At 44.2% G+C, this 25,909-nt stretch overlaps 1 protein-coding gene across 4 annotated transcripts; it reads right to left on the bottom strand.

Annotated features, from left to right (window-relative positions):
• Positions 1 to 3,173: 3,173 nt before the first annotated feature.
• Positions 3,174 to 24,292, bottom strand: EEF1E1 (eukaryotic translation elongation factor 1 epsilon 1). 4 transcript variants are annotated; one of them, XM_065913059.1, is made up of 4 exons: positions 24,161 to 24,292; positions 19,487 to 19,687; positions 14,498 to 14,593; positions 3,174 to 3,345 (listed from the first exon to the last, which is right to left on the bottom strand). In XM_065913059.1, the coding sequence occupies exons 1-4, from the start codon at positions 24,245 to 24,247 to the stop codon at positions 3,268 to 3,270; spliced, it is 462 nt and encodes a 153-aa protein (XP_065769131.1). In that variant the 5' UTR covers positions 24,248 to 24,292; the 3' UTR covers positions 3,174 to 3,267. The 4 variants fall into 4 exon arrangements, with proteins under 4 accessions (XP_065769131.1, XP_065769129.1, XP_065769130.1 ...); XM_065913057.1 differs by lacking the exon at positions 3,174 to 3,345 and adding an exon at positions 9,014 to 9,762; XM_065913058.1 differs by lacking the exon at positions 3,174 to 3,345 and adding an exon at positions 9,779 to 12,809.
• Between the last annotated feature and the right edge of the window lie 1,617 nt (positions 24,293 to 25,909).

Genomic DNA, 25,909 nt, shown 5'->3' with positions numbered 1-25,909 from the left:
GGGATCTTAATAATAGTGGCATAAGTATGTTATCCGTACTGTTACCAGCCACCAGTATTTTACAGAGGATTTTGACGTGCGTGCTTTGCCACCTGGGGGAACACTCCGGGGAACACTCTGCCACTCTGGGGGAACAGTTTTGTCATTTCTGATAAATGAAGAAGTAGGTCTAGACGTTAGTTTGCCCAGATCACTTCTCCGAATCATTCATGCCCATGTAAAGAGCAAAAAGTGTCTGTTCTTGGCATCTGTAGTCACAAAATCTCAACCAGTTGTTCCGCAGGCTAAGAGAAAACACGTGTCTTTGTGGAAGGGACGCTTTCTTGCTAGGTTGCTTTGATTTGCAGTCGTGAAGAAACAGACCTGGTGCTGACAAGAGTCTGGTGCTGCTGTGTGGAAGCCTTTATAAAGTTCATCTCGCAGTCTCAACGAGTCTTCCTGCCTGTTGAAAGGGCGGGACAGTGCAACGTGCCAGTATCTTCCTCACCTCCTATGTTCATCCAGGGTTTCTAAGACTCATCTCTCAATCCCTCCCTTTCTCCCTCCTCTCTTCCTGCACAGTGCTGACTCTCAAGGGTTTCTCTAGCCACCAACATTTACGGCCTGGGGCGTTATAAATGACAGTCTGGAAGAAGGCGCAGCACACATGGGGGACACCTGGGGACAGGAGGTGGTCAGCAGACTTCCCAGAGGTGTATTTTGCTTCAGATCTGAAATGAGGTGTTAGGTGGGGTGGGGGTGAGGATGGAACTTGGGAATTTCTAGCAGAGGAAATAAAGAGGCATAAAATAGATGAATTCATAAACAGAATGTGAGCTTGGCTTACTGCAAGTTATTGAGTCAGGCTTCTAACTTTTCACTTCCCTCCCTTTGGCATCTACCTCCAGAAAACATAATTATTTTTAAAGCCCTTCATTATCCTCCTCACGTCTAGGCACTTTTCTGACTCAAGTTTTCTTCTGCACCTGCAAGACTAAGTCTTCTCTAAGCTTGTCGCTGAATGTCTTTGAACTACTGAAAAACCTGGGCAGACCTGATACCTAGCAGGACCCTGTGGGGTTCCTGGGCACAAAACCTCTCTGTGGCCGCCATTTCTTGATTACAGGGAATAGAATTCATTCAACCTCCATGACCTTCCCTGAGTCCCAAGGAACAGGTTCAAACAGTTGTTAATTAGTGAAGGGGGGCAGATGTGGAGACAAGAGAGGAACAGTTAACAGAACCAATAATGTCTAGAGTTCCCTAGTGGTTGGGTAGTTAGGATTCCGTGTTCTCACTGCTGTAGATAAATAGATAATGAAAGTCGCTCCATCATGTCTGACTCTGTGACCCCACGGACTATACTGTCCATGGAATTCTCCAGACCAGAATACTGGATTGGGTAACCTTTCCCTTCTCCAGGGGACTGTCCCAACCCAGAGATCAAACCCAGGTCTCCTGCATTGCAGGCGGATTCTTTACCAACTGAGCTCTCAGGAAAGTCCCTCACTGCTGTAGTCTGGGATCAGTTCCTGATTGGGGAACTAGGGTCCCAGCAAGCTATGAGGCAAAAAAAAAAAAAAAAAAATAGTGTAGTCTTGGGGCAGGGCGCTGGTTCCCCCTCAAGGGATACACAGAACAATGTCCTTGAGCTTTTCTGCAGATACTGAAACCCTACCAGGTGGGAGAAGTTAACTGGAAGCTGCCCACAAGCATGTGTAGACCCCAGACTGGTTGGAAAACAGAAGGTTGGTGATGCTAACTCCCGCTGACCTTATCACCAGCCCATCAGAAGAGTGTCCACGAGCTGATCACACCCAGTTTGAACCATTACTACAAAACTCTCACTACCCCCTCCACGATGGGACATGCAGTTTTAAAGCTGTTCTTTTCTACTTCACCCAAAACTCTATCTCCAAAGTTTAATTTGGTGTCGGGGAACAGAGGCTGGATTCACCTTCGGGCTCCCTCTTCATGAGTGATTGCTTCTCCCACATTAATGTGGAGTTAAAAATGAACATTCTGGGTTGTGCCTCCCTGAGTTCTGTTTTAGTGGTTCTGGGGTAGCTGCTCCCTCCCCTTCTCCAATTGCCAACTGATTAGGAGATAAGTAGTTAACACTTTGGAATCAGACAGAACTGGGTTCAAATTCTGGCTGTGCCACTTGCCTGAATTTCCTTTTCTACAAAATGGCCATAAAATATCCATATTATAAAGCTGTAATGATTAAAAAAGATAAAATCTGTAAAGTACTTATAACTGTGTAACTTATATGCAGAGTACATCATGAGAAACGCTGAGCTGCAAGAAGCACAAGCTGGAATCAAGATTGCCAGGAGAAATATCAATAACCTCAGATATGCAGATGACACCACCCTTACGGCAGAAAGTGAAGAGGAACTAAAAAGCCTCTTGATGAAAGTGAAAGAGGAGAGTGAAAAAGTTGGCTTAAAGCTCAACATTTAGGAAACTAAGATCATGGCATCTGGTCCCATCACTTCATGGCAGATAGATGGGGAAACAGTGGCTGATTTTATTTTTCTGGGCTCCAAAATCACTGCAGATGGTGATTGCAGCAATGAAATTAAAAGATGCTCACTCCTTGGAAGGAAAGTTATAACTGTGCCTGGCACATATCAAATGCTCAATAAATATTATTTCAATAACCTCCTGTATCTTCTTTTAAAGCCCTGTATAATCTGCTCTCATTCTTCCAGCCTGCCACCACTGTAATTTCTTGCATATGTTTTGCACTTTACAATTTATAAACTGTTACACACATAAAATGGGCTTCCCAGGTGACTCAGTGGTAAAGAACCCACCTGCAATGCAGGAGACAAGGGTTTGATCCCGGGTGGGGAAGATCCCCTGGAGAAGGAAATGGCAAACCACTCCAGTATTCTTGCCTGGGTGAGCCCATGGACAGAGGAGCCTGGTGGGCTACAATCCATGGGGTCGCAAAAGAGTTGGTCACAACTGAGCAACTAAACAACAACACATAACATACCACATTCTCAATCTTCACATTAATCTATTTGAGGAAATATTAAATTGCCCATTTTCAGGTCTTCCTTGGTGGTCCTGTGGTTAAGACTGTGTGCTTCCAATGTAGAGGGCATGGGTTCCACGCCTGGTTGAGGAACTAAGATCCCATGTGCTGTGAGACGCGACCCCCCCCCCCAAAATTAAAAAACCAAAATATCCATTTTTTAATTACAGAAACTCAGGATTACAGAACATGGATGAGACTCTTGCCTTGCACACTCGGGACAGCACACTGCTCTGCCATTAAGAGAAGGACTTTGTTCTCCTTCCAGCGGTCGGTCCATCTGGACTGACCTTGTGACTTCCTCTGGCCAGTAGAACCTATTTTTGAAGTGGGTTAACAAATTAAAAATGGAAGAAAATGATGAAAAGCAAGGAAAATATTAGATGGTCTTTAGGGGTAATATACTTAATATTACTGTGTATTAATCATATAAAGTTTTGGAAATGCCTCTGGCACACTAAGCCCGGAGGCGCATGTGTTGTGAAATAATGCGCTGCGTGTTGGTATCAGCTGTCTTCTAGGAGCAGCTTTACCGTTCTGATCCTTCCTGGACCGAATCCCGCTTGTTGCCCTGAGCGCTGCTTTCGGCGTAGCTCCGTCACTTGAGAACACGCAGTGCTTTACCGCGAGAGCCGCTGCTGTGAAGCTGCTATTGGGACAGAGACAACCGCTCGGAGGTCAGGGTGCTCCGACAGCACACGGGGCCCACCTCCAGAACACTGCGCTCGGATGTGAAAGGCGACAACAGCACCCGTTTGAGGATGAGTGCAGCTGCTCTGCGTCACCCAAGCTTCCAACAGGTGGTTCTCGTGGCGGGGTTGCCACACCAGACCTGCTGAATCAGAAACTCAAACGGGGACCCAGCCATCTGTGTTTTGGGAAGCCCAAGGTGATTACCATTCATGCTCAAGCCTGAGAACCACTACATTCATGCAGTGTCTGTCATCCATGCCCCAAATTTCTGACGACGACAGTTAACTCTAGAGTACTTTCATCCAAGTCACAAGGCTCGAGTCAAACGCATAACAGTCAGGAGATGTAGAGCTGATGGGGCCAACCAGAGGGCCAAATATTCCCTGGTGGCTCAGATGATAAAGAATCTGCCTGTGATGTGGAAGACCTGGGTTTGACCCCTGGGTCAGGAAGATCCCCTGGAGAAGGAAACAGCAACCAAGTCCAGTATTCGTGCCTGGAGAATCCCATGGACAGAGGGGCCTGGTGGGCTACAGTCCATGGGGTCACAAACAGTCAGACACTAGTGAATGACTGTGTGTGTGTGTGTGTGTGTGTGTGTGCGCGTGCCTGTGTGTGTATGTGTTGGTGGAGGTCGGGAAAAACTGAGCCAGTGGAAGAAGGATAACCCATTTTGCACAAACAGACTTGTTCGTGGACTGCACTAAAGAAACTTTGTAATCAGATGGCTGGAAGTTTGTGGTCTTGCGCAAAGCAGGCCTGGGGCCTTGCTGTTTAGAGCAATGCCTTGTCAGGTTAGCTGTGTGGCTGTTGTATTTCAAGCTTAACTTGGACAGACAGGCCTGCCAGGCACAAATTTCTCAAGCAGATGATGTTTGGGGGGACAAAAATTATCCACAGCAAGGCCTCAAGCACAGATGACCCTCAGCAGAAATGGCAAGCCTAGTCCGTGGGATCCCTCCTACAGCTCACTAGCCCTGGGGACCCAGCCTCTCTGAAGTGGAAGAGACAGCACGGATGGGCCATCACATTAACTCGGCAGGCTGGAAGAGCTGCGACGCTTTCATTTTCCCCACAAAGAAATGCAAGTTTAAAAGATGAAAATATTCCTAAAGGAATCGCACTAATGGAAGAAGAAACCCTTGAGCCACAGTAGCAAAAGTGGCCAGCATCTCAAATTCTCCTGACTTCCTGTCTCCCTGCTTTTGGTCTCGCTCCTAAGTGAAAGATGAGTTTTGCTAGATAAGGTAGCAGTTGGAATTAGTTTTATTCATCAGTAGGAGGGAGAGTAAGGCAGAGCCTGCAGGAATATGGGCTCCAGCAACAAGTAATCATTATTGCAAAATCAAATTCCCCATCTCATCTCGGATATGCCTGTATGTAACCCTGGAGCTGGGCTTCAGTGTTATAAATCCAGACCTAAGACGTGGAGGAGTGGGATGAGGAGCCCCCTTGTGTACCGAGAACCTCTGCCTGGCAAGAGATATATGATGGCAACTTTCCCCCATTGCTTTTGCAGTAAAATTCACCCAGAGCTCCAGGAAGAGCTGGGAATGTAATTCAGCTTCAATAAATCAAGACTAAAATTAAGATGGCCAGATATGTAGCGGCCTACTCAGGTGCATGGAGAATTTGAAATTTAGTGCGCTGGTAATGGGTCGGAACAGGTTATCCAATTATGGAGAGAAAGAAGAAATATTGCTCTCTGGGGTTAGAAAGCTAAATGCTCAAATCCATGACACCACCACATCTTTGCCAAAGCTAGATTATTTAAGTTTGTGTAACATCTGATTCTTTTTTTAAGTAATGAAGTCAAATGATAGGAAAAATACATGAAAGAGCTGTGCTTCATAATCATTCTAATTTGACTCCTTGTCAAAGAACTGTGTCTTTTATCTCTTGATGTGATGTATGTGTAACTGATTGTTACAGAGTTCTATTCTTTCCTAACAATACTTCTGCGTAAACTTTTATCAAGACATCTTGAAGCTTTTCTGGAAGGACTTTCGAAGGGCTCTCACACTTAGCGAGAGGGTGATCTGCCCATTCATTCCACTTCTACCTCCCTACCTCGGTCCCTGCAGAAAACTTAACGTGACCACTGAAGACTGTGGGGACTACGGCTTCAGACTTAACTGGGTGGAGCCAGTGGGGGACCTATGTGCTTAACGGGAGTGAAAATGAGAATGCCTGCACATCTGTTAAAACTCCCTGGTGTGGGACTTCCCTGGAGGTCCAGTGGTTAAGAATCCACCTTGCAAGGTAGCGGACACTGACTTGATCGCTGGTTGGGAAGATCCCACATGCCATGGGGCAGCTGGGCCTGAGCACCACAACTCTGAAGCCTGCACGTCCTCGCCCCTGCTCACTGCAACTAGAAAAAGCCCACACGTAGCAATGAAGACCCAGTGCAGCCAAATATGAATTAAAAAAAACAACTCAGTGCAATAATCTTATTGCTGAATGTGGATGGTGATGGGATAATTTAAATCAGGTCACTTTTCCTACCACCTTGGGATAGCATCTGCCTGCCATGGACTGACAACCACAGAGCTCCACAAATCACCTCAAATCCCAGTGTATGCGAGGATGACAGGTGATGTCCTCCGATTCTGCAGTCGTAAAGTTCCCATTCACGCCAGCTGTGGCCTCACTGGGTGTGCAGCGTGAGGGTCAGTCTCGGCCTCTGCCGTGGTTCCTAAATTAACATGAGATAATGTGTATGTTGTAAAGCGCCTGGTACAGAGCCCAGAACACAGACATGACTATGGTATCTCATTATTTCTAGTTACTTTCAGAGAATCCACAGGCTCTGTGGATGACACAATTACACACTTGCCCTCATAGAGTTTCCAATCCAATCGTCTGTAAACAAATTCCAGAAACAGCATGGAAAGCATTCTTGGAGAGGCTGCCAGCTGCTCAGCACCGCTTCAAAGTATGTAAGAATAGCCTTCCTGTCTACTCGCTGTGACAGTCTTGCGCCTACCTATCCCTGCTTTCCTTCCCCCTCACTGACAGAGCACAGGTTTTACTCTGGTTGGCGATGTGTGTGCTAAAGACCTACATTTCGGGCTTCCAGGAAAGGTCCTTCGAGTGAACTGACTCAGCTGGGAGAGTCTTCTTGCCCTTCCTCTTGGCTTCCTTCTCTGGATCTTAATCATGGACTTAAAGTCTGGAGCCAATCGCCAACTTGGACCATGAGGTGAACTTGAGAAAACAGAAAACTACTTGTTTTGTATGAAGAAGTAGCTGGATGCCTACCAGCAACTGTGGACTGTATTCTTTCACATGAGAAAAAAACCAATCCTTTGGTTTTTCTGCTATCCACCTGTACCTAATTGCAATTCGAACTTACACTTTTCTTGGCTAGCTCAAGATGTACTTAATACTACATTCTTCAACAAACATATCTAGCATCTACTGTTATGTGCCAGTCATTGTTTTTGACGGCTGCAAAAAGCACCTGATCTCAAGGAATTAAACATCTGTTGGGAGATGGGTGATCAAAAATAGCACAGTGACGTTCAGTGCCAGAATGGGAGATGGGGTGGTCAGCATGGACCCGATTTTCAGGACATGACAAAGTTGAATACTGAAGAGGTTATCAAAGAAAGGGCATTTCAGGCAGAGAAGCGCCTGATGGAAAAGACCCGAGATGCCCAGCAGCCTTTCTAAGGGGGACTGAATGGTTTCAGTTTAGACACTGAGAGTATTGTTTAATCTTTGCCTGAGGGAACAGGTTTTTCTCTTTTCTTCCATCCTCATTCTCCAAGATCATCCTGGCATATAGTACATGAGAATTTGTTTGTTTTTTGTTTGATTGCACTCTGGGGCTCGCAAGATCTTAGTTCCCTGACCAGGGATGGAACTCTAGTCCTTGGTAGTAAGGGCGTTGAGTCCTAACCAGTGGACCTCCAGGGAATTCCCTGGTGACAACCTGTTGAAACGATGTTGAACTCTACAATGAAGAACTGACTAGCAGACGTCAGGAAGCCCAGGGGGTTAAGACTCACAAGGCACAAGTGGGAAGAGGGTCCATTCAGCAGAGGCATCCGCCGCCCCTTTCCTCCCAGCGGACCTACAATGACGTAAAATGAAATGCTCACGACGGGAGGGAGGGCTAGTCCGTCTCTCCTCTATCCTGTCTGGCCTGCTTGCCTCCCCCGGTCCAGGGGACACCAGAGAAGTGTTAGAGGAAGGTGTGATTCCCAGTAGTTGAACTTAAGGTGGAAGGCTTACAGCAGACCCAGCTGGGGGAGTGGTTCGCCTGAAAAGTCAGACGGAGCAAGCCCACCTCTGTGGTTCACAAACTCCCAAGATGAACTTGAGCCCTCTAGTCTCTGAATATGCAAACACAAATTCACAGTTTCTAATACAAAGGGCTACTTGGTAAAAATGAAAAAGGCTCCAAGTAGCAGTGAGCTGAGTCTATGGGCTTCCCTGGTAGTTCAGGGAAAAAGAATTCACCTGCCAATGCGGCAGACCTGGGTTCAATCCCTGGGTTGGGACGATACGCTGGTGACGGAAAGGGCAACCCACCCCAGTATTGTTACCTGGGAAACCCCACGGACACGGGAGCCTCTCGGGCTGCAGTCCATGGGGTCGCAAAAAGCAACTACACAACAAATTACAGTGTACTCAACACTCTTGTCTATTAAATCTCTTGACTCAGGAGGGATGGGGCTCTTATAAAGGCAAACCTTTACCGATAGCCAGGGGCTGCGTGTTAAGGCTTTTCCACACACAGTGTCTCCACGAATCCTCCAAGTTGAGTCATCTTTGTTTTTACATTTTATCGTTATTTTTACATATTAGGAAAACGTGGTTACCTGGTTTGCCTCAGGTCACGCACGCAGCTAGTGTGTGATCAAAGCAGCAGGGAGCCAGAAGGACGTGAAGGCCATTTCCCAAGCCTCTGCTCTTTGCACTTGCACTCTGAATTGTATTCTACTGAGACTCAGCGGGTGGCACCAAAACATTACATCACAATAAAGTGCTCAAAGACTCCGCTTTTCCTACAGTTTGTGAATGTGAGCACTTTAGCTCTCAATCACTGATTATTTATTGACTCAGCTGCTAAGAGTTATAAACTATATCGGCTTGTTAATAAATGTGTGAGTTTTTGTTCTTTAGGGTATCGAGGCAGCCTTTCTATGTTGGTTTTTATTAATAGTTTAGAAAAATCTAGTAGTTACAGGGTCCAAAATTAGGAGGGTGGTAGGAATTTCCCATCCCTTTTGAGCTGCTGCATATTCCAATAAGCCCAAGACCAACAGAATAACCATTAACTCAAAGGAACATATTTTATTCCACTTTCCTCTCTGGCAGAGCAGCAGTTGGCTTCACTTCAGTGAATACTGGCTACAGGAAAGAAAGAAACAAAAAAGATTTTTCTCAACCACCTTTACTGGCTCACATAAATAACGAAAGACAAATCCATCTGTCTTCCCTTTTTGTCTCCTTGGTGACAATTTACTCCAGCTGTTAATAAACAAACTACTAGAAATACGCAGAAGGGGAAAATGAATTTTACAAGATAACAGAGGTCAGTAAGCAATCAAATATGTCAATCACTGGAAGGACTTTTTTAAAAAAGATTAAACCACTGATTTGCAACTTTCATTAACAGAAATTTCATCTATATCTATAAAAACCAAGATAATTGATCACTTGATTTCAACTCAAGTTTTGACATCAGTTGAAGTTTTACATTAAAAAACTGCAAAATGTCAACTAAAAAAACAGACAAAATGCTGGGACATGAGCTTGTACTTAAATTCTACCAACTTCAACAAATAGAGAATGGGTGCATATCAGTTCACGTCAGTCCTCTGGTCTGAAACACACTTTCCACTGGACACAGGTTATTCCCTCTTCCGGGCGGGCGCGGGCGGCTTCTACTGGGAATTAGTATATAGTCTGTTCTTGATGAAGACAACACTAGACAGATGCTGCCTAATCCCTGGACAGTGCTGAATGTGACAAAACCAGCGCGACACGTTAAGATATTTCTCCTTCTCTTGAACTGTCAGATCAACCTAAGTAGAGATGAAAAACACACACAACACAGACATTACATAAGTGCAACTATTAATACCCCTGAGTGGGAGACAGAAACTGGGGAAGACCCCCACGGGGATCAACACCCACATATTCAGATAGGAGTGAACCATCTCAGCCACTTGGACGAGCTCTCCATTTGTTTAAGGCTTTCATGTTGCCGTCAAGACCAGACGTGCTTCTGAGCGAAATCTCAAGTTTTCAACAAAAGAAAAGTCTACATTAAGTCAGGATCTGGAAGACCAGAGGGTTGTTTTTTTTAATTAAATTTCATTGAAAAGGGAGAGAATAGCTTCTCAGAGACTAAGATATGGTTCTTTCTCCAGTATTTCTCACAAACCTAAAATAAGGAAGGTTTGTTGGCATCTAACATACTTAACAAGGGAATACAAAGTAACTCACACACATACGTATCTACAAACACACACACACACACACACACACATATTTCTGGATGACCGCTGTAAATAAACGTGCAGACAACTGCTGATTTCTACCACACTCTGCAGAAACACACAATGACCCTTTTACTGTTAAGTAATTATTGCTTAACAGAAGAAGGAAGGGCTATTTCCAGGGTGTGTGCCTCAGATGAACTAAAGACATTCTGAATTCTCTTTGCAATAAAGCTGAACTTGACCTTTAGAGGATGCAGCAGCTCACAGAACTGACTGTCCCGCTACAAGAAGGCCCAGAGACCTGGTTAGGGAAAGATGCAATCAACACGGTGGGTCAGAACCCTGGTCACTTCACTGGGCTCAGACCCCAATGCAGGCGACTTGAAACCATTTCTCCAAGCCAAATTTTGGATTGGAATCATGAAGAGATGTCAGGCAAGAAGCAGCCAGCAGGCCAGCCACGGACCAGGTAAGACTAGTGTAGTTCCTTCTCCTGTTGTTAGTTCATTTACTGAACACATTGCAAGTCTCCATGCAACTGAGGAGAATGCTCACAAACACACAAAATCTCAGTCACCCTCTCGGACTGCAAATCCATTAGCCATCTGCTTGGTGCATATACTCGTGTCCACAGGCAAACGCTCTCCTAAGGCACCAGTTCAGCAACACTGATGGACAAATCACTCTGGTATTTGATAATCATTACAGAATAGAAAATATTATAAGGGTAGACAGGTAGCATTTTCTCAATAAATGTTTAATTGAACTTGTATTTTCCTTTCATGTTTACCACCAGGCAATTTAAACGGAAAAGTGGAGAGAGGTCATCGGCCTTCCTTTTTGCCTTCATGACATTAGGATACAATTGTACTAATAGCTGATCTGTTAACATCATCTTTGATGTCAAATGTCTATCTCTGTTGGACCAGTTTACTAGCAGTGAGAGTCTCACTGCTACTGTTACATAAAATTTCACTTTCCGGTTTAAAGCCTACATGCAAAGTGCTATTCATTATTGTTTTGTTGATAGGTCATAGTCATGTCCAACTCTTTTGTGACACCATGGCCTACAGCCCGCCAACCTCCTCTGTCCATGGGATTTCCCAGGCAAGGACACTGGAGTGGATGGCCATTCCCTTCTCCAGGGGATCTTTCTGACCCAGGAACTGAACCCAGGTCTTCTGCACTAGGCAAATTATTTACTGTCTGAGCCACCAGAGAAGCCCGCTTTCACACACACACACACATTTGTATATATATATACATAAATAAAATTCAAAACCAACTTCAACAAACCTCTTCACTGATAGCTAAAGCAAACAGAAGTAGCAAGTATTACTCCAACTTGATTTCATGTCAGCTGTTGATACATATGGTGAGTCCAATTTGACTGCTTACAATCTGACTAATTTCAGAACTCTTTCATTTTAAAAGGCCTCTACTCAGCTGTTTTGTGAGATGTGATTATTCAGAATGAATTAAAACACACAAAAAAAGCATTTCCGAATAGTAACGCTTGTCTGATCTAGGTTCAGGTTGCTCACTCGAGCTGTGACGCGGGGGGAGGGCAGCGTGTGTTTTAAGACCCACACTGCAGAACAGGCCGCGCTGCAGAGCCGGAGGGCGCTGCCACCAGGCCCGCGACCACGCCAGGCGGCGCCGGGAGCTCCCGGCCCGGGAGCCGCCCTCCCTAGCCTCCAGGGCCAGGGCACAGCAGGCCACAGCGCGACGCAGTTTTCATTCCAAGGGCTTCTACAGTTCTCTAACATTCCCCCATCGATTCTTTTAGACGATCTATGTTAGACAGTGTAAATTTGTTCACTTTCGCTCAGGACATTTTCCGAGAATACAACCTGTTTCCACGCTACACTTAACCTTTTGGTTTTATTACCACCACTACTCTTTCGGAAAACATACTGTACACAGAGCAACAGAAGACTTGACTCTCACCGCGCTTAAATTCTTTCAGAACTCGTGGGATGGGATCCCCATCAACTATTTTACTAATAACTGAATTTCCACCATCCCTTTCTAGCTGACAATTTTTCTTTCTCCTTTTTCTTTTTTTAATAATGGGGAACACAATGCGACTGTTCTAATTAACACTTCCTGTTTCTTACTGGTCTGCGTGCCAGTGTGTCTGCAGTGATGTTCAGCCTTTCTAGCGAATCATTCCTTTATATTTATACTGGCGCTCTATAACCAGTTTGAACTGTAAGACCAAACAGATAATATCTTTAGTCACTAATTTTCCATGAAGACATGTGAGAACCACTTTGAGCGACCCTTTCCAGATCAGAGGAAATGCTGGTCTGCGAGCTTTCCGGCAGACTCCACGCTGCCTCTGGGACACTCTTCAAGCTGGCATTCCTGGATTGTTCGGTAGCTCTTTCTTTTTTACTTCTCCTTTCTTTCTAAAAGAATGATACCTCCACTGGTGTTCCAAACTCCAAAACAAATGTATTTCAATTGGCAACAATCTTATAGTTGAGCCACACATAACGTTACAAAGGATTTTAATAATCTCGAGTAACAGCCTGCTCATGGGGGCTGCCTTGTACTGGTGAAATCACTTCCAGAGAGCAGTGAGTCACGGGGCTAATCACAGACGGCCACAGGAACTGGCACTGCAACAAAGGACCGACAACGTAATGCTGCTCAGAGGGAATTGAGAGACCAGACCTCAAGAGCAACTCGGCCACAGCTGAACCCGGGCTCACGCTGAGACAAAACACAGCGGGATCATTTGATGACTTGAAGGTTCCCTGTTTCATGGACGGTGCTGATTGCGCTGATGACATATTAAGTTTTAATAACGTGAACAAGGAAATGAAGGAACATATGAGGGTGAAAATAAATACACAGCCAAGAAAAACAAGAAGCTATGGGATGAACTTGAGCATGAAGCTAGCTGAACCTCCCATCGACCCTGCCTGAAATTAATACCTAGAAATCACTTTCTTCTCACCTGGGTACATTTACACCCAACTCAGAAGGGGTGTCATTCAGCACCACAGGCTCTGTCTGGGAGGCCTGCTCCTTGAGAAAGTGTTTCCCGCTCCAATGTGACCTGCCTGCGCATGCAGCAGGGTGGAGGAACAGGTTCGGTTGTGGACTCATTTGATGAACCCGAAGGGATGGTGAGGTGATTTACATATTATTCCACTCAATTTTGTTTCAGAAAAAATGAGCATGAGAGCCTTAATCATAATATTGCAATCATATAACGAGGATACATATCTCAAAATAGAGATATAAATAGGCAGGGATCACTGAATACTGTCAATGGAAGACTAGGTTTTCGGGTGTTTTTTTTTTTGAAGTTTTATTTTGTTTACTTATTTTTGGCTGAGCCACATGGCTTGTGGCATCTCAGTTTCCCTGACCAGGGACTGAACTCAGTCCACAGGAGCGAGAGCCCAGAATCATAACCACTAGGCCACCAAGGTACTCCCAGAAGCCTCCTTTTAACACGCGGCATTGAATGAAACACTTCCAACCTGCTTGGGAATCACAGGCCCTTGCAGGCACCCAGAATCAGTGAAATAGCCTGGCAGCTGGTACATTAGGGAATTAGGATTTTGTTCACTCTGCTGGCAAAGACCTCCACACAAGCTCCCTCCTTCTGAGTAGTTCCTTTCCCTACTGCATGACCTGTATAAGCCAGAGAGAGAAGAATGTAAAATAAGCACTGGTTTGCAAGAGTCACACTTCCATATAGTCTTTTATTTTTTTAATTAGAGGGGAGAAATGCTCATCTTCTTAATGACATCTTGTGTGTGATTTCTCTGACACAGCTGAGCAGGGAGACAGAATTGAAGGCATGTATCTGGACGAACCAAGAGCTGAGGATTCAAGTTACACATCCAGCGATCTAGGCTGGATGGGAAAGAAAGTGCACAGGCTTGAAAAAAGGGGAGAAACTGAGTTACTTCAGGTAATGATGGGACCGGGAAGTGAGACTGCAGTGAGAGAGGAGGTCGCACAGAAGGTGGGGTACTAAAAGCAGGAGTGGACAGGTGATGGCGGGGTCCAGGTGAGGATGACGACCGAGTCCAAAGGGGGCAGAGAACGAGTCACAGAGAAAAGCAGGAACAAGAACAGGAACAAAACCAAGCATGTCAAGGAGCAGGAAGCTCCCACGTGTGATGGATCCACGGAAGGAAGGAATATTTGCATAAGGTACCTTATATAAAAATAATCCCTTTCATTTGATAAGGTGAAAATGCAAATTTGATTTAAATTCAAGACAAATGAAAAAAAGGCATTCTGAACATTGCAGACAAAAAAAGCCAATAACTATTTGAATACTCACAATAAAGCGATGAAGCCCATAATATAATAGGATATCTGCTAATGTGAAGTTATATCCTGTAAGGTAGACTTTATCTTCAAGATATGAATTAAGATCCTAGAAAAACAAATAATAAAATATTAATTTAAAAAATAATAACAATAAACTTAACTATACATTTGATTTGAAACATTTAGAAAGCTATAAGAAAACAAAACACTGACATTTAATAAATTCAATCTTTGACAATAACAAATTTATTTGCAATCACAAATCATACATCAACTCATTTTAAAAATCAGGATAATTATTATTCATCTTATTTTATTTTAAAGAAATAAGAAAACATTAGAAAATGATATTCATAGTGCCATCTATGGTAATTTCAAAGACTCCAACTGTTTCTTTTGGGAGATGGGGGGACATTTTGTAAATCATGCTCATGTTAGATTTATTTTCTCCATTGAAATATGAAAAGCTCCTCAACAATTCCTACATCTTAAGAGAATTATAAGGTATTGGTTTGTTAGATTTTTTTATATATGATACTTTTAACTTCTTAATTGAGATAAATACATGTAACACATTAAATGCTTTTGAACTGTGGTGTTGGAGAAGACTCTTGAGAATCCCTTGGACTGCAAGGAGATCCAACCAGTCCATCCTAAAGGAGATCAGTCCTGGGTGTTCATTGGAAGGACTGATGCTGAAGCTGAAACTCCAGTACTTTGGCCACCTGATGCAAAGAGCTGACTCATTGGAAAAGACCCTGATGCTGGGAGGGATTGGGGGCAGGAGGAGAAGGGGATGACAGAGGATGAGATGGCTGGATGGCATCACCTACTCGATGGGCATGAGTTTGAGTAAGCTCCGGGAGTTGGTGATGGATAGGGAGGCCTGCGTGGTGCGATTCATTGGGTCACAAAGAGTTGGACACGACTGAGCGACTGAACTGAACACATTAAAATTAATCAAATTTTTATTTACCACCACAACCGTCTGTAGGTGCATAATTCACTTAATGTTAAGGGTATCCACACTGTGGCGCAATCGATGTTCAGGACTTTTTCATCTCAGAAACTAGTGCTCTGTGCTTTTGAAACAACTTCCCCTTTCTCTCATCCCCAAGGCCCTGGCAGTCACCATTCTGCTTTCTGTGAAGTTTATTCACAGAATTGTGCACATGCTGCATATGTAAGCAGAATCATGTACTATTTGTCTTTTTGTGACTGGCTTACTTCACTTAGCATAATGTTCTTAAGATTTATCCAGGATGTGGCCTGTGTCAGAATTTCCTTCTTTATTAAGGCCGATTAACATTCCTATGTAATCATTCTAGAAAAACTTCTTAAGCTGCAGAGAGAGCAGTTTGTTTTCACTCTCAAATCATACGCCACATGCTTGGCACACAGTGGTTCAGCAATCAGTAAATGTTAGCTGAATTGAATCTGAACTCTTTGAATATGCCCAAGCCTTCATTTAAAGACAGTAATTTTTAAGACTGTATATGAATATGGGATTGTAAGCGGTGGTACAGATGATGACATAAAGAAACATGTACATAGACAAGGAAACAAATGCATAAGAATCAAAATAAAACTGGACAGAGACGGTAAAACACAATGGTATATACAGGCTATCACTTAAATTCCCTAGCAGTCTGTTGGATGGAAATGTTTTTTCCTCCAAATGTCTTCATATGAAACAAGTCTGATACAGCATAAGTATAAAATAAATATATCTACAATTAATTTTAAGAACCATCTCTAAAAGGATCTGAAATAATAATTTAACACTGGTTTGTGTAGTGTAGATATTCTTAACATAGCCCATATCTATGTTTTAGTTAGGGCTTTCCTGGTGGCTCAGAATCGGTAAAGAATCCATCGGCAATGCGGGAGCCCTGTGTTGGAAGATCCCCTGGAGGAGGGCATAGCAACCCACTCCAGTATTCTTGCCTGGAGAATCCCATGCACAGAGGAGCCAAGTCTGGCGGGCTCCAGTCCATGGGGTCTCAAAAGTCACAAAGACACGACTAAGCGACCAAGCCCAGCACAGCATGTTTTCATTATAAAGACTCTTTTAAGGTGATGCTCTTCAGTCATAAAAACTTTAAAACGGAGTTTCAAAAACTATCAAGAGGTAATATTTTTCTGATTAGTGATATAAATCAAAATTTTCAGAAATTAAATTCTGATTTTTCAGAATTTGAATTCTGAAATTTAAAACAGAGAATTTCACACTCAAAATATTCATAGAAAAGAACTATAGTCTGATATTCATTATATATATATATATTTTAAACAAGTATTTCTGATGCCACTGTCAAACTGGCATCAGAGTTATCTGACTTTTTTGTTTAACTATTATTAAACTTACTTCAGTATTCTGGCCTAGGGAATTCCATGGTCTGTATAGTCCATGGGGTCGCAAGGAGTCAGACACGACTGGGCAACTTCCACTTCCTCACTTCACTGATATTCTCTATTTGGTTAGACATTGCTCTCAAAGGGCTGCCAAACAGATTAACAGTGACAATTCTTTGGGAAGATCCCCTAGAGAAGGGAAAGGCTACCCACTCCATTATCCTGGCCTGGAGAATTCCATGGACTGCACAGTCCATGGGTTCACAGAGTGTCAGACACGACTGAGCGGCTTTCACACATCCTTCATCTGGATCCAAATGTCAGTGTATCATAACGTCAGCTTTTAAAAAAAAATACTTTTATTTCTTTTTGGCTGTGCTGTGCGGGCTCTTCTCTGGCTACGGAGAGTGCGGGCTGCTCTCGAGGTGTGGAGCATGGGCTCCAGGGCACGCAGTCTTCAGTAGCTCTGGCGCATGGGCTTAGCTGCTGCTCAGCAGGAGGGATCTTCCCGGGCGTGTTCAGCCGTCTCCGACTGTTTGCGGCCCTGTGCACTGTAGCCCACCAGGCTCCTCTCTGTCCATGGGACTTTGCAGGTAACAATACTGGAGTGGGTTTCCATTTCCTACTCCAGGGATCTTCCTGGACCAGGGATCCAACCTGTTTCTCCTGCACTGGCAGGTGGATTCTTCACCACTGAGCCACAGAGGAAGCCCAATGCCTGTTTTGTAATTACATATTACCTTAGCTCTGAGTCACTGTGGTTTTAACTTTGAAATGGAACTTTAGCAAGTAAATTAAATCCTTTTACAATATCCTTATAGCAAGATTTTAAAAAAAGTAATAAAAACAGAAACAGCCCAGTATAAAAACAGGTAAAGAAGATATGTAAGTAAAGTTTTTTAAAAAATGATGAAAATGCTCGTGTTATGGAAAAAATGCCACAGCATTAACAAGGTCGCACACACAAAAACAGCAAAGTAAACAAGGAGATCACTTTTGGGCTTTGTCATGAAATCGGGGTGGTACAGGAGGAAGAGGGGTAACATCTAGGTCAGCAGGGGTTTTGAGGAAGAGGCCACGGTCATTGCATGCTGCCAAGCTACAATAAAACACTTTCCTGGAAGGGAGATGAGCAACATAGCCTTAGAAATGTATGTAGCGTTGGTTCAACAGTTTCCCTTGCAGTTTAGCCTAAGGAAACAAACGGAATGCGTTAAAATATTTAGCCACAGTCTGGTAATTACATGGGGACAGACTAAATGCTGGCAAGACTATATGATAGAATACTAACAGGTTCATCAGAGACAATATAAATGAATATTTATGGACTTGAAAGGCTTCCCTGGTGGCACAGTGGTGAAGAACCTGCTTGCCAATGCAGGAGACGTGGGTTTGACCCCTGATCTGGGAAGATCCCACATGCCTCGGAGCAACTGAGCCCATGCACCTCCTCAGTTGAGGTTGTGCTCTAGAGCCTGGAAGCCGCAACCACAGAGCCCCCAAGCCCATGCTCCACAGCAAGAGAAACGATTGCAATGAGAAGCCTGCTCACCAAAACGAGAGTGACGCTCCCGCTCGCTGCAACCAGAGAAAGCCTGCGCAGCAACAAATACCCAGCCCAGCCATAAATACACAAATAAATAGATAATATTATTAAAACAACGACAAACAAACAAAAACACTTAAAAAAAGGATAGCTGATCATGATAGACCTATAAAGGAAAAAGATCTGGAATTTATTCTACCAGTTCTATTGATGGTATCTGTCAGGAATAGAATTTAAACCATTTCCCCCAGAATGATAAATGAAAAGCTTTCAGTACTATGAGTTCTTCTCGTACAACTTACATTACCAATTTACAATTGGCATAAAATTAGGAAACAAAGGATTCCTACATGACGTGGTTGTCTGGGTGATGTCTAAGGTTCCTTCAAATTTTAAGCTTTTTTAGAAAAAAAAAACTGCTTTATTTTTATATAGGTAACAAAAATAATTTTATTAGAAACTTTCATTCTTGGTGACTCTAGAGCCATATTTGGTTTATATTTTATAACAAAAGATTCTTTAATTCTAATTTGATTTTTTTTAGAAAGAAAATACAAATCCTAAAGCATTAAGTCTCAAGGGAGGGAAACGGGAATTCTCACATCAATTGGACAGGCTTTTCTCAAACTACAACCCCCTCAAACTCTGATTCCTTCTTTCCTTTAAGAAAGTACTTTGCTGCTTAGAGAATCAGAATGACTGACTGGGGGAAATAAGTATCAAGCAATCATATAAAAGAAAAAATCATAAAAAGCTGTAATTATTGACTGTGAGGAGTGCTACAAAGGAAAAGCACAGGATGTTAGTAAAGAAAAGCATTTAAAGAAGAAAGCGCATCTGTGTGAGAGAGAGAGGGAGCGGTCAAGGACGTGACTGAGGCGGGGATCTGAGCCGAGGCGGGGGCCGAGGGCCGGGCCGTCTGTCCCCGGCAAAGGCAGTAACAGGTACAGACAGGGTAGGCAGCAACAGGTCCAGAGCATCGCGGGGCAGAGGAAACAGTAAAGAGACCAGGAGCTCCAGTTCCTGCACCTAGGGAAAACAGATCCAGCTATCAGCAGTTCACACACACGTCAGCCCATGAAAAGAAACCTCGCACACCTTCAGCACAGCGCGGATGTCGTCCTTGCTGGAGCGCCCGTCCACCCGAGTCACCCTGTACTCTAGCCACTGCTGAACCACGGCTTTCTCCTCCGGCGTGCTCCCCAGCAAGTACTCCTTGTCGGCCTGCTTGACGAGGTGAGCGGCTATGGTAGTCAGTCCTGTCAGACTCGGACCGTTGTTCGTCTGAAGAACTGGAATCTTAAACGGGGGGGAAAAAAATCTTAAAATACCGTCACGACTGGTAAGTTCTAAATCCTAAACTATTTTTTTTTTTTTAATACTCTTAAGATATTAAATAGGCTTCTCCGGTGGCTCAGTGGTAAAGACTCCACCTGACAATGCAGGAGACACAGGTTCGATCCCTGGGTCTAGAAGATTCCCTGAAAAAGGAAATAGCAGCCCACTCCAGTATTCTTGCCTGGAGAATCCCATAAACAGAGAAGCCTGGTGGGCTAGAGTCCCATGGGGTCGCAAACAGTTGGACTCAACTGAGCAAGTAAGCATGCATGCACGAAAATATTAAATTATATACAAATCAAAGTCAGGAAAATAACAGTTACATTAGTTTACATTTGATAACAGTTGCTTCATGCCATGAAACTGGTAGTAACATTGCAAAAATGAGTAATGGTATTTCTATCTAATTTATAACTACATATGTACAAAAATAGAAAATGGAAATCCTAATAATACCACATTAATTTCGATCAAGATTACCCACACCCTGTTTAGCAAGGTGAATGAACATGCTTAAATAAACCCAACTTTGCAATAACAAAAACAAGAAACAATTGTAGTGAGCACTGAATTCATGTTGATACAGCTAGAACCACCAAATAAGCTGCAGTCTGGTTTAAGTGACATGTAATCTAATATAATTAGTTATCCCATTAACTAATTAGTTAACTCATTATATGGTATGGACTGTGATGGTGATTTTGCTGTCATGGATTGCATATTCATCAATTTTGGAGTAACTTAGAATGAGTACACTGATAATAAAAGTCTACAATAAAATCAGAGCTTCGGGTAATCATCTGAAAAACAATTCTACTTTTTAAAGTTTTCCCGATTATAACAGCAATACAAAGGATCAGATTATAAGAAACTGCTAATTAAAAGTTTTTGATGTACAACTAGGCAAAGCATTTTGAGAAATTTAAAAGAAAATAGGAAGTATCACCAATAGGGAGACCAACCAATTATAAAGACCAAGTAAACAATCTAAACGACTTCAGGAAACCACAAGAGAACATTTTCAGGAGAAGATGGCTGCTCTTTCCTGTTCTCTTCGGTCTCCTGAACTCAGAGTGACTTACTCTATGCAGGGCCCTTTCACACTCAAACCTGGGTCAAGACCATGTGAAGTATATGGGAAGATTAACATTTTATGGATACAGATTCAAAGGTTACCTCCTAAACAATAAAGGAAGTAACCAAAGGCGGTCTCAGCTTTCCACTTCCTCACCAGCTATTTCCATTCACTACCTAGCTCCCTGAACTCTCACTTTTGCCTTCACCCTCAAGTGAAACCATCACTTCTAAGATCACCAATAATCTCCTTTAAGACATGCATTAAAAAGAAAACATATGAAACTTGCTGAGGGTGCTGCCAATGTTCCATTCCCTGACTGTGACTGTGTGTACTTTATGGTGGTGCTTTAGTCCCTAAGTTGTGTCTGACTCTTTGTGACCCCATGGACTGTAGCCCTCCAGGCTCCTCTGTCCATGGGATTCTCCAGGCAAGGGTACTGGAGTAGGTTGTCATTTCCTTCTCCAGCACTTTATGGTAGGTAAAGAGATGTCCATGCTTCCAGGAAGGGAGGGAGGTCAGGAGGGAAGAAAGAGGAAAATAGAGAAAGAGGGAGAGGGTGGGAGGGAGGAAGGAAGGAACAGAGAGGAAAGAAAAAAAGAGGAAAGTAAAGAACTCACAACTGCTGAGCGTGGGAGGAAAAGGACAATTCTAAAGAGAATTCTTTGTAAAAATAAATTATCCACAAGCCCATCACAGGAAGTCAAAAAAATTCCTGGTTATTTTCTCATCTAATCATTATATCTTCTAAGATCTAAGAGGCAAGTAATTTCATCCTCAGTTCACAGATGAAGAACAAAGGTCACCAGGTTTGTGATGGGAGAGTCAGGATTTCAGTAAAGTACAATTGGCTGGAAAGTTCATTTTCTGTCGTTCACACAGCCTAAGCAGACAAACCTTACGCAGTTGCAATCATGGGACACATACCACTTCACATTCATCTTGAGGTTCCATGGTCTTCAAAGTAATCACTTTCAAAGGCTACATAAATAATACCTCACTGTGCTGATGTGCCATAGTTTAACAACGGTTCTCCCAGAGCTGCGTTTCTGGATTGTTTTGAAATTTTAATTATTATTGATATTATTGCAGAGAATGCCTTACTGTGGGCTAATTGCTGTCAGCTGTCTTCCCCCCAAAATGAATGAACCTTATCATACATCATCATCCCTTTCCCCAAACACATCAACAAACCTTCAATAGCTGCCCTCTGCTTAAAGAAAAGAAAAAGAAAGAAAGTTTAAATTAAACTCCACAACCCTCCCAACTAGGACTCCAACTATAATTCTGGGTTTACCTTGTATTGCATCATCCATCACATTGCTCTACTTGTTGCCTCAAATTACCCAATCTTCAGTTCAGTCGCTCAGTCGTGTCTGACTCTTTGCGACCCCATGAACTGTAGCACGCCAGGCCTCCCTGTCCATCACCAACTCCCGGAGTCCACCCAAACCCATGTCCATTGAGTCAGTGATGCCTCATCCAGTCATCTCATCCTCTGTTGTCCCCTTCTCCTCCTGCCCTCAATCTTTCCCAGCTTCAGGGTCTTTTCAAATGAGTCAGCTCTTCGCATCAGGTGGCCAAAGTATTGGAGCTTCAGCTTCAACATCAGTCCTTCCAATGAACACCCAGGACTGATCTCCTTTAGGATGGACTGGTTGGATCTCCTTGCAGTCCACCATAATTTATTAGTTTTATACACTTTAAACACCAACTTTTCGTGAAGTTTCCAAACTCATTTTTATAGTCAGAATTAACTTTCTCTTTCACACTCATCAACAGCAGTTTCCTTCATTTAGTAACTATTCTGTTCTGCTTAAAAAGAGCCCCCAATGACTTTTTCTCATGCTGGATGGTAAGCTCCCTGAAGGCAGGACTCACGTTTGGCAAACATGTGGGGGAAAAAACACAAACCAAATGAGAGAGAAGCAGCAGGAGAGGAATCAGCGGGAGACCGGAGAGAAAGGAAAAAGCAGGTCTCTGTGGCTCCAGTCAGTGGGCTGGTCTTCGGCACGTCATACATCTTTTCGTGTGTGTGTCTGTGTGTGTGTTCAGCTGTGTCCAACTCTGTGTTGTGTGTGTGTGTTCAGCTAAGTCCGACCCTGTGTGAGTGTGTTCAGTTGTGTGTGATTCTCTGCAATCCCATGGACTGCAGCCTGCTAGGCTGCTCCGTTCACAGATTTTTCCAGGCAAGAAGTAGGTTGCCATTTCTTACTCCAGGGGATCTTCCTGACCCAGGGATCCAACCGGACTCTCCTGCATTAGCAGGCAGGTTCTTTACCACTAAGCCACCTGGGAAACCCTTTCTAGACTTCAGTCTAACTTGTAAAAACTACAACACGACTGCTTTGGAGATGAAGCAGTCTTCGGTTCTTCTGAAGAAGAACCAAAGAAGTCAGAAAAAAAAAAAAAATATATATATATATATATATATATATATGAAGAACCGAAGAAGTCAGGAAAAAAAAATTCATCTAGAAAAAAATCTCCAAGGGGCAAAAACCTTATATAATTCAAAGCTTTTTTCCTACAGTCCCCTCCTCTAACACACTCATTGCTCCACCGCAACCACTTAGCTTTATAAAACGCAGAAGCCCTTCAGAGCCCTTAGAAATCTGTTCCTACGCCTCACTAGGTCACCTCAGACCGCGGAACTTCCCCCTCGATGTCTGTACGTTGCACAAGCAACTTGATCAGGCCTTAGAACAGGATTCCATTAAGGGATCTCGCGGCCGTCCACGCCGCAATGCCGCACTTTTCAGCACCGTAACCAAAATAGCTGCAAAGTGTGTCCACTCAGCTAAAAATCAAGCCTCCGGAGGGGACGGGAGGGGCGCGGCCGCCTCGACCACCGGCCGCACCCCCCGGCCTGGCACGGTGGGCTCCGCACCCCGTTTGCTCTCTGCGGTCGATGCGGAATTCTGAATGAAGGGTACTGTTTACAGTAAATGCTGTCACTGAACGCACACGCCGGGCCTCCAGCCTGCTCTACCTGAGGGCTCTCTGACGACCCCCTCGCCTTCCCAGAGCGGGAACCCGAGGGCTCTCTGAAGAACCCCCTCCCTACCGAGAGCGGGACATGAGGGCTCTTTGAGGACCCCCTCGCTTTCCCAGAACGCGATGATGACAGTTTCGCAGGAGGAAAAGTTCGCGGCGAGCGGAGCAGGTTCCTCCCGCTCCCTCCGCTCCCTCCGCTCCCTCCGGGAGCCAGGGCCGCAGAAGACCGGTAGCGCAGACACGTGAGAAGGAGCCGGGCGGCATCCTCCCTCCGCCGCCTCCCCGCCCGCCCGGCCCTACTCGGGCTCGAACGGCCGCGCTCCCGTCCCCATCTCCTGCTCCGCGCCGCCTCCGCGTCTCACCTGGCGCTCGCCCTGAGCGCTATACTTGTTCCCTTTACTCAGTCCCAGAGACTTCTCCAGCAGCGTCAGCTCCGCGGCCGCCGCCATCTTCCGGCAGACCTCCCGGCAAAGGGCGGGACCGCGTCAGCAAGGATCTCCTGCATTGGCTGAGAGGGACGTCCCGCTCCCTCAAGCGTCACCGCCTATTGGCTGAACGCAGCGGGGCGTGCCAACACGCAGGAGGCGGGGTTAATGAGGGCGGGGCCGAAGGCGGGGTGTGTGACAGGTGGAGAGAGGCTGGCCAGCCTCTGAGATGGAGCTGAGGTAGCAGCAGAATCCAGAATTTAAAGATTATTCAGAGAGCGCTGGGTATGTTAGTGTCCAGTAATTTGCGTAGCCCAAGATAGTTAGCCTTTACTTGTTTTAATGATCTTTACTTACAATGCCTCTAAGATATAATAGTGACACAATTTATGTATATATTTATTTATGTGTATTATATATATATGTGGTTTCCCAGGGGCCCCTAGTGGTAAAGAATCCACCTGCCAATGCAGGAGATGCAGGAGACCTGGGTTGGATCCCTGGGTGGGGACGATCCCCTGGAGGAGGAAGTGGCAACCCGCTCCAATATTCTTGCCTGGGAAATCCCATGGACACTTCAGTTCAGTTCAGTCGCTCAGTCGTGTGCGACTCTTTGCGACCCCATGGACTGCAGCACGCCAGAATTCCCTGTTCAGCACCAACTCCTGGAGTTTACTCAAACTCTTGTTCATCGAGTCGGTGATGACATCCAACCATCTCATCCTCTGTCGTCCCCTTCTCCTCCTGCCTTCAATATTTCCCAGCATCAGGGTCTATTCAAATGGGTAAGTTCTTCCCATCAGGAGGCCAAAGTATTGGAGTTTCAGCTTCAGCATCACTCGTTCCAATGAGTATTCAGGACTGATCTCCTTTAGGATGGACTGGTTGGATCTCCTTGCAGTCCAAGGGACTCTCAAGAGTCTTCTCCAACACCACAGTTCAAAAGCATCAATTCTTCAGTGCTCAGCTTTCTTTATAGTCCAACGCTCACATCCATACATGACCACTGGAAGAACCATCTTTGACTAGACGGACCTTTGTTGGCAAAGTAATTTCTCTGCTTTTTAATATGCTGTCTAGGTTGGTCATAACTTTCCTTCCAAGGAGCAAGTGTCTTTTAATTTCATGGCTGCAGTCCTGGAAAGCTACACAGTCCGTGGAGCCCAAGAGTTGTACACCACTGAGTGACTGAGCACAGCACGCGCAGTATATTTATGTTTAATTTATGTGGGTGTATTCAGTGATGGTGACAACAACTTATGTAGCTTCTGGTATATAAATAAACAATGCACATAACCCACTCTCCCTAAGTTGCTGTAGTCTTACATCTTCAAAGTACAAAATGGGGTAGTATATGTTGAATCTCGAATATTTCCAAAACATTACTGAAAATAATTTCCACACTAATGAATGAATAAACAATGTGTGTATTAGTCTGAGAGAAGTGGAAAAGAGCTACAAGATAGCTGATCACAAAGTCAGAAGTACAGAAGTTTAGTGGGGAATGCTATCACTGTGTGACACTCTCCCTACCCTAAAATACTTAATGAGTTAATTCTGGCAGCAGAAATAAAGGTAAGGAAAAGAAAAGTTGGCCAAATAGACATAAACAAAAGACAAAGGAAATTCCAGTGTAAGTGGATTATTGTGCATTAATTATCCTTATTTTCCTTATATAGAGACTTG

This window comes from Muntiacus reevesi, chromosome 20, assembly GCF_963930625.1.
Source record: "Muntiacus reevesi chromosome 20, mMunRee1.1, whole genome shotgun sequence".
NCBI lineage: Eukaryota > Metazoa > Chordata > Mammalia > Artiodactyla > Cervidae > Muntiacus > Muntiacus reevesi.
Note: the sequence above shows the minus strand (reverse complement) of the source record. Positions and strands in the feature narration are given on the sequence as shown.

Excerpts from the sequence above, each read along its gene's own strand:
- EEF1E1 (XM_065913057.1), bottom strand. The coding sequence starts at position 24,247 with ATGGCGGCGGCCGCGGAGCTGACGCTGCTGGAGAAGTCTCTGGGACTG. Across the intron at positions 19,688-24,160 it reads GCGCTCAGGGCGAGCGCCAG|ATTCCAGTTCTTCAGACGAA; the intron begins GTGAGACGCGGA and ends CCCCCGTTTAAG. Across the intron at positions 9,763-14,497 it reads ATGGGCTTCATCGCTTTATT|GTTGATCTGACAGTTCAAGA; the intron begins GTGAGTATTCAA and ends ATCTCTACTTAG.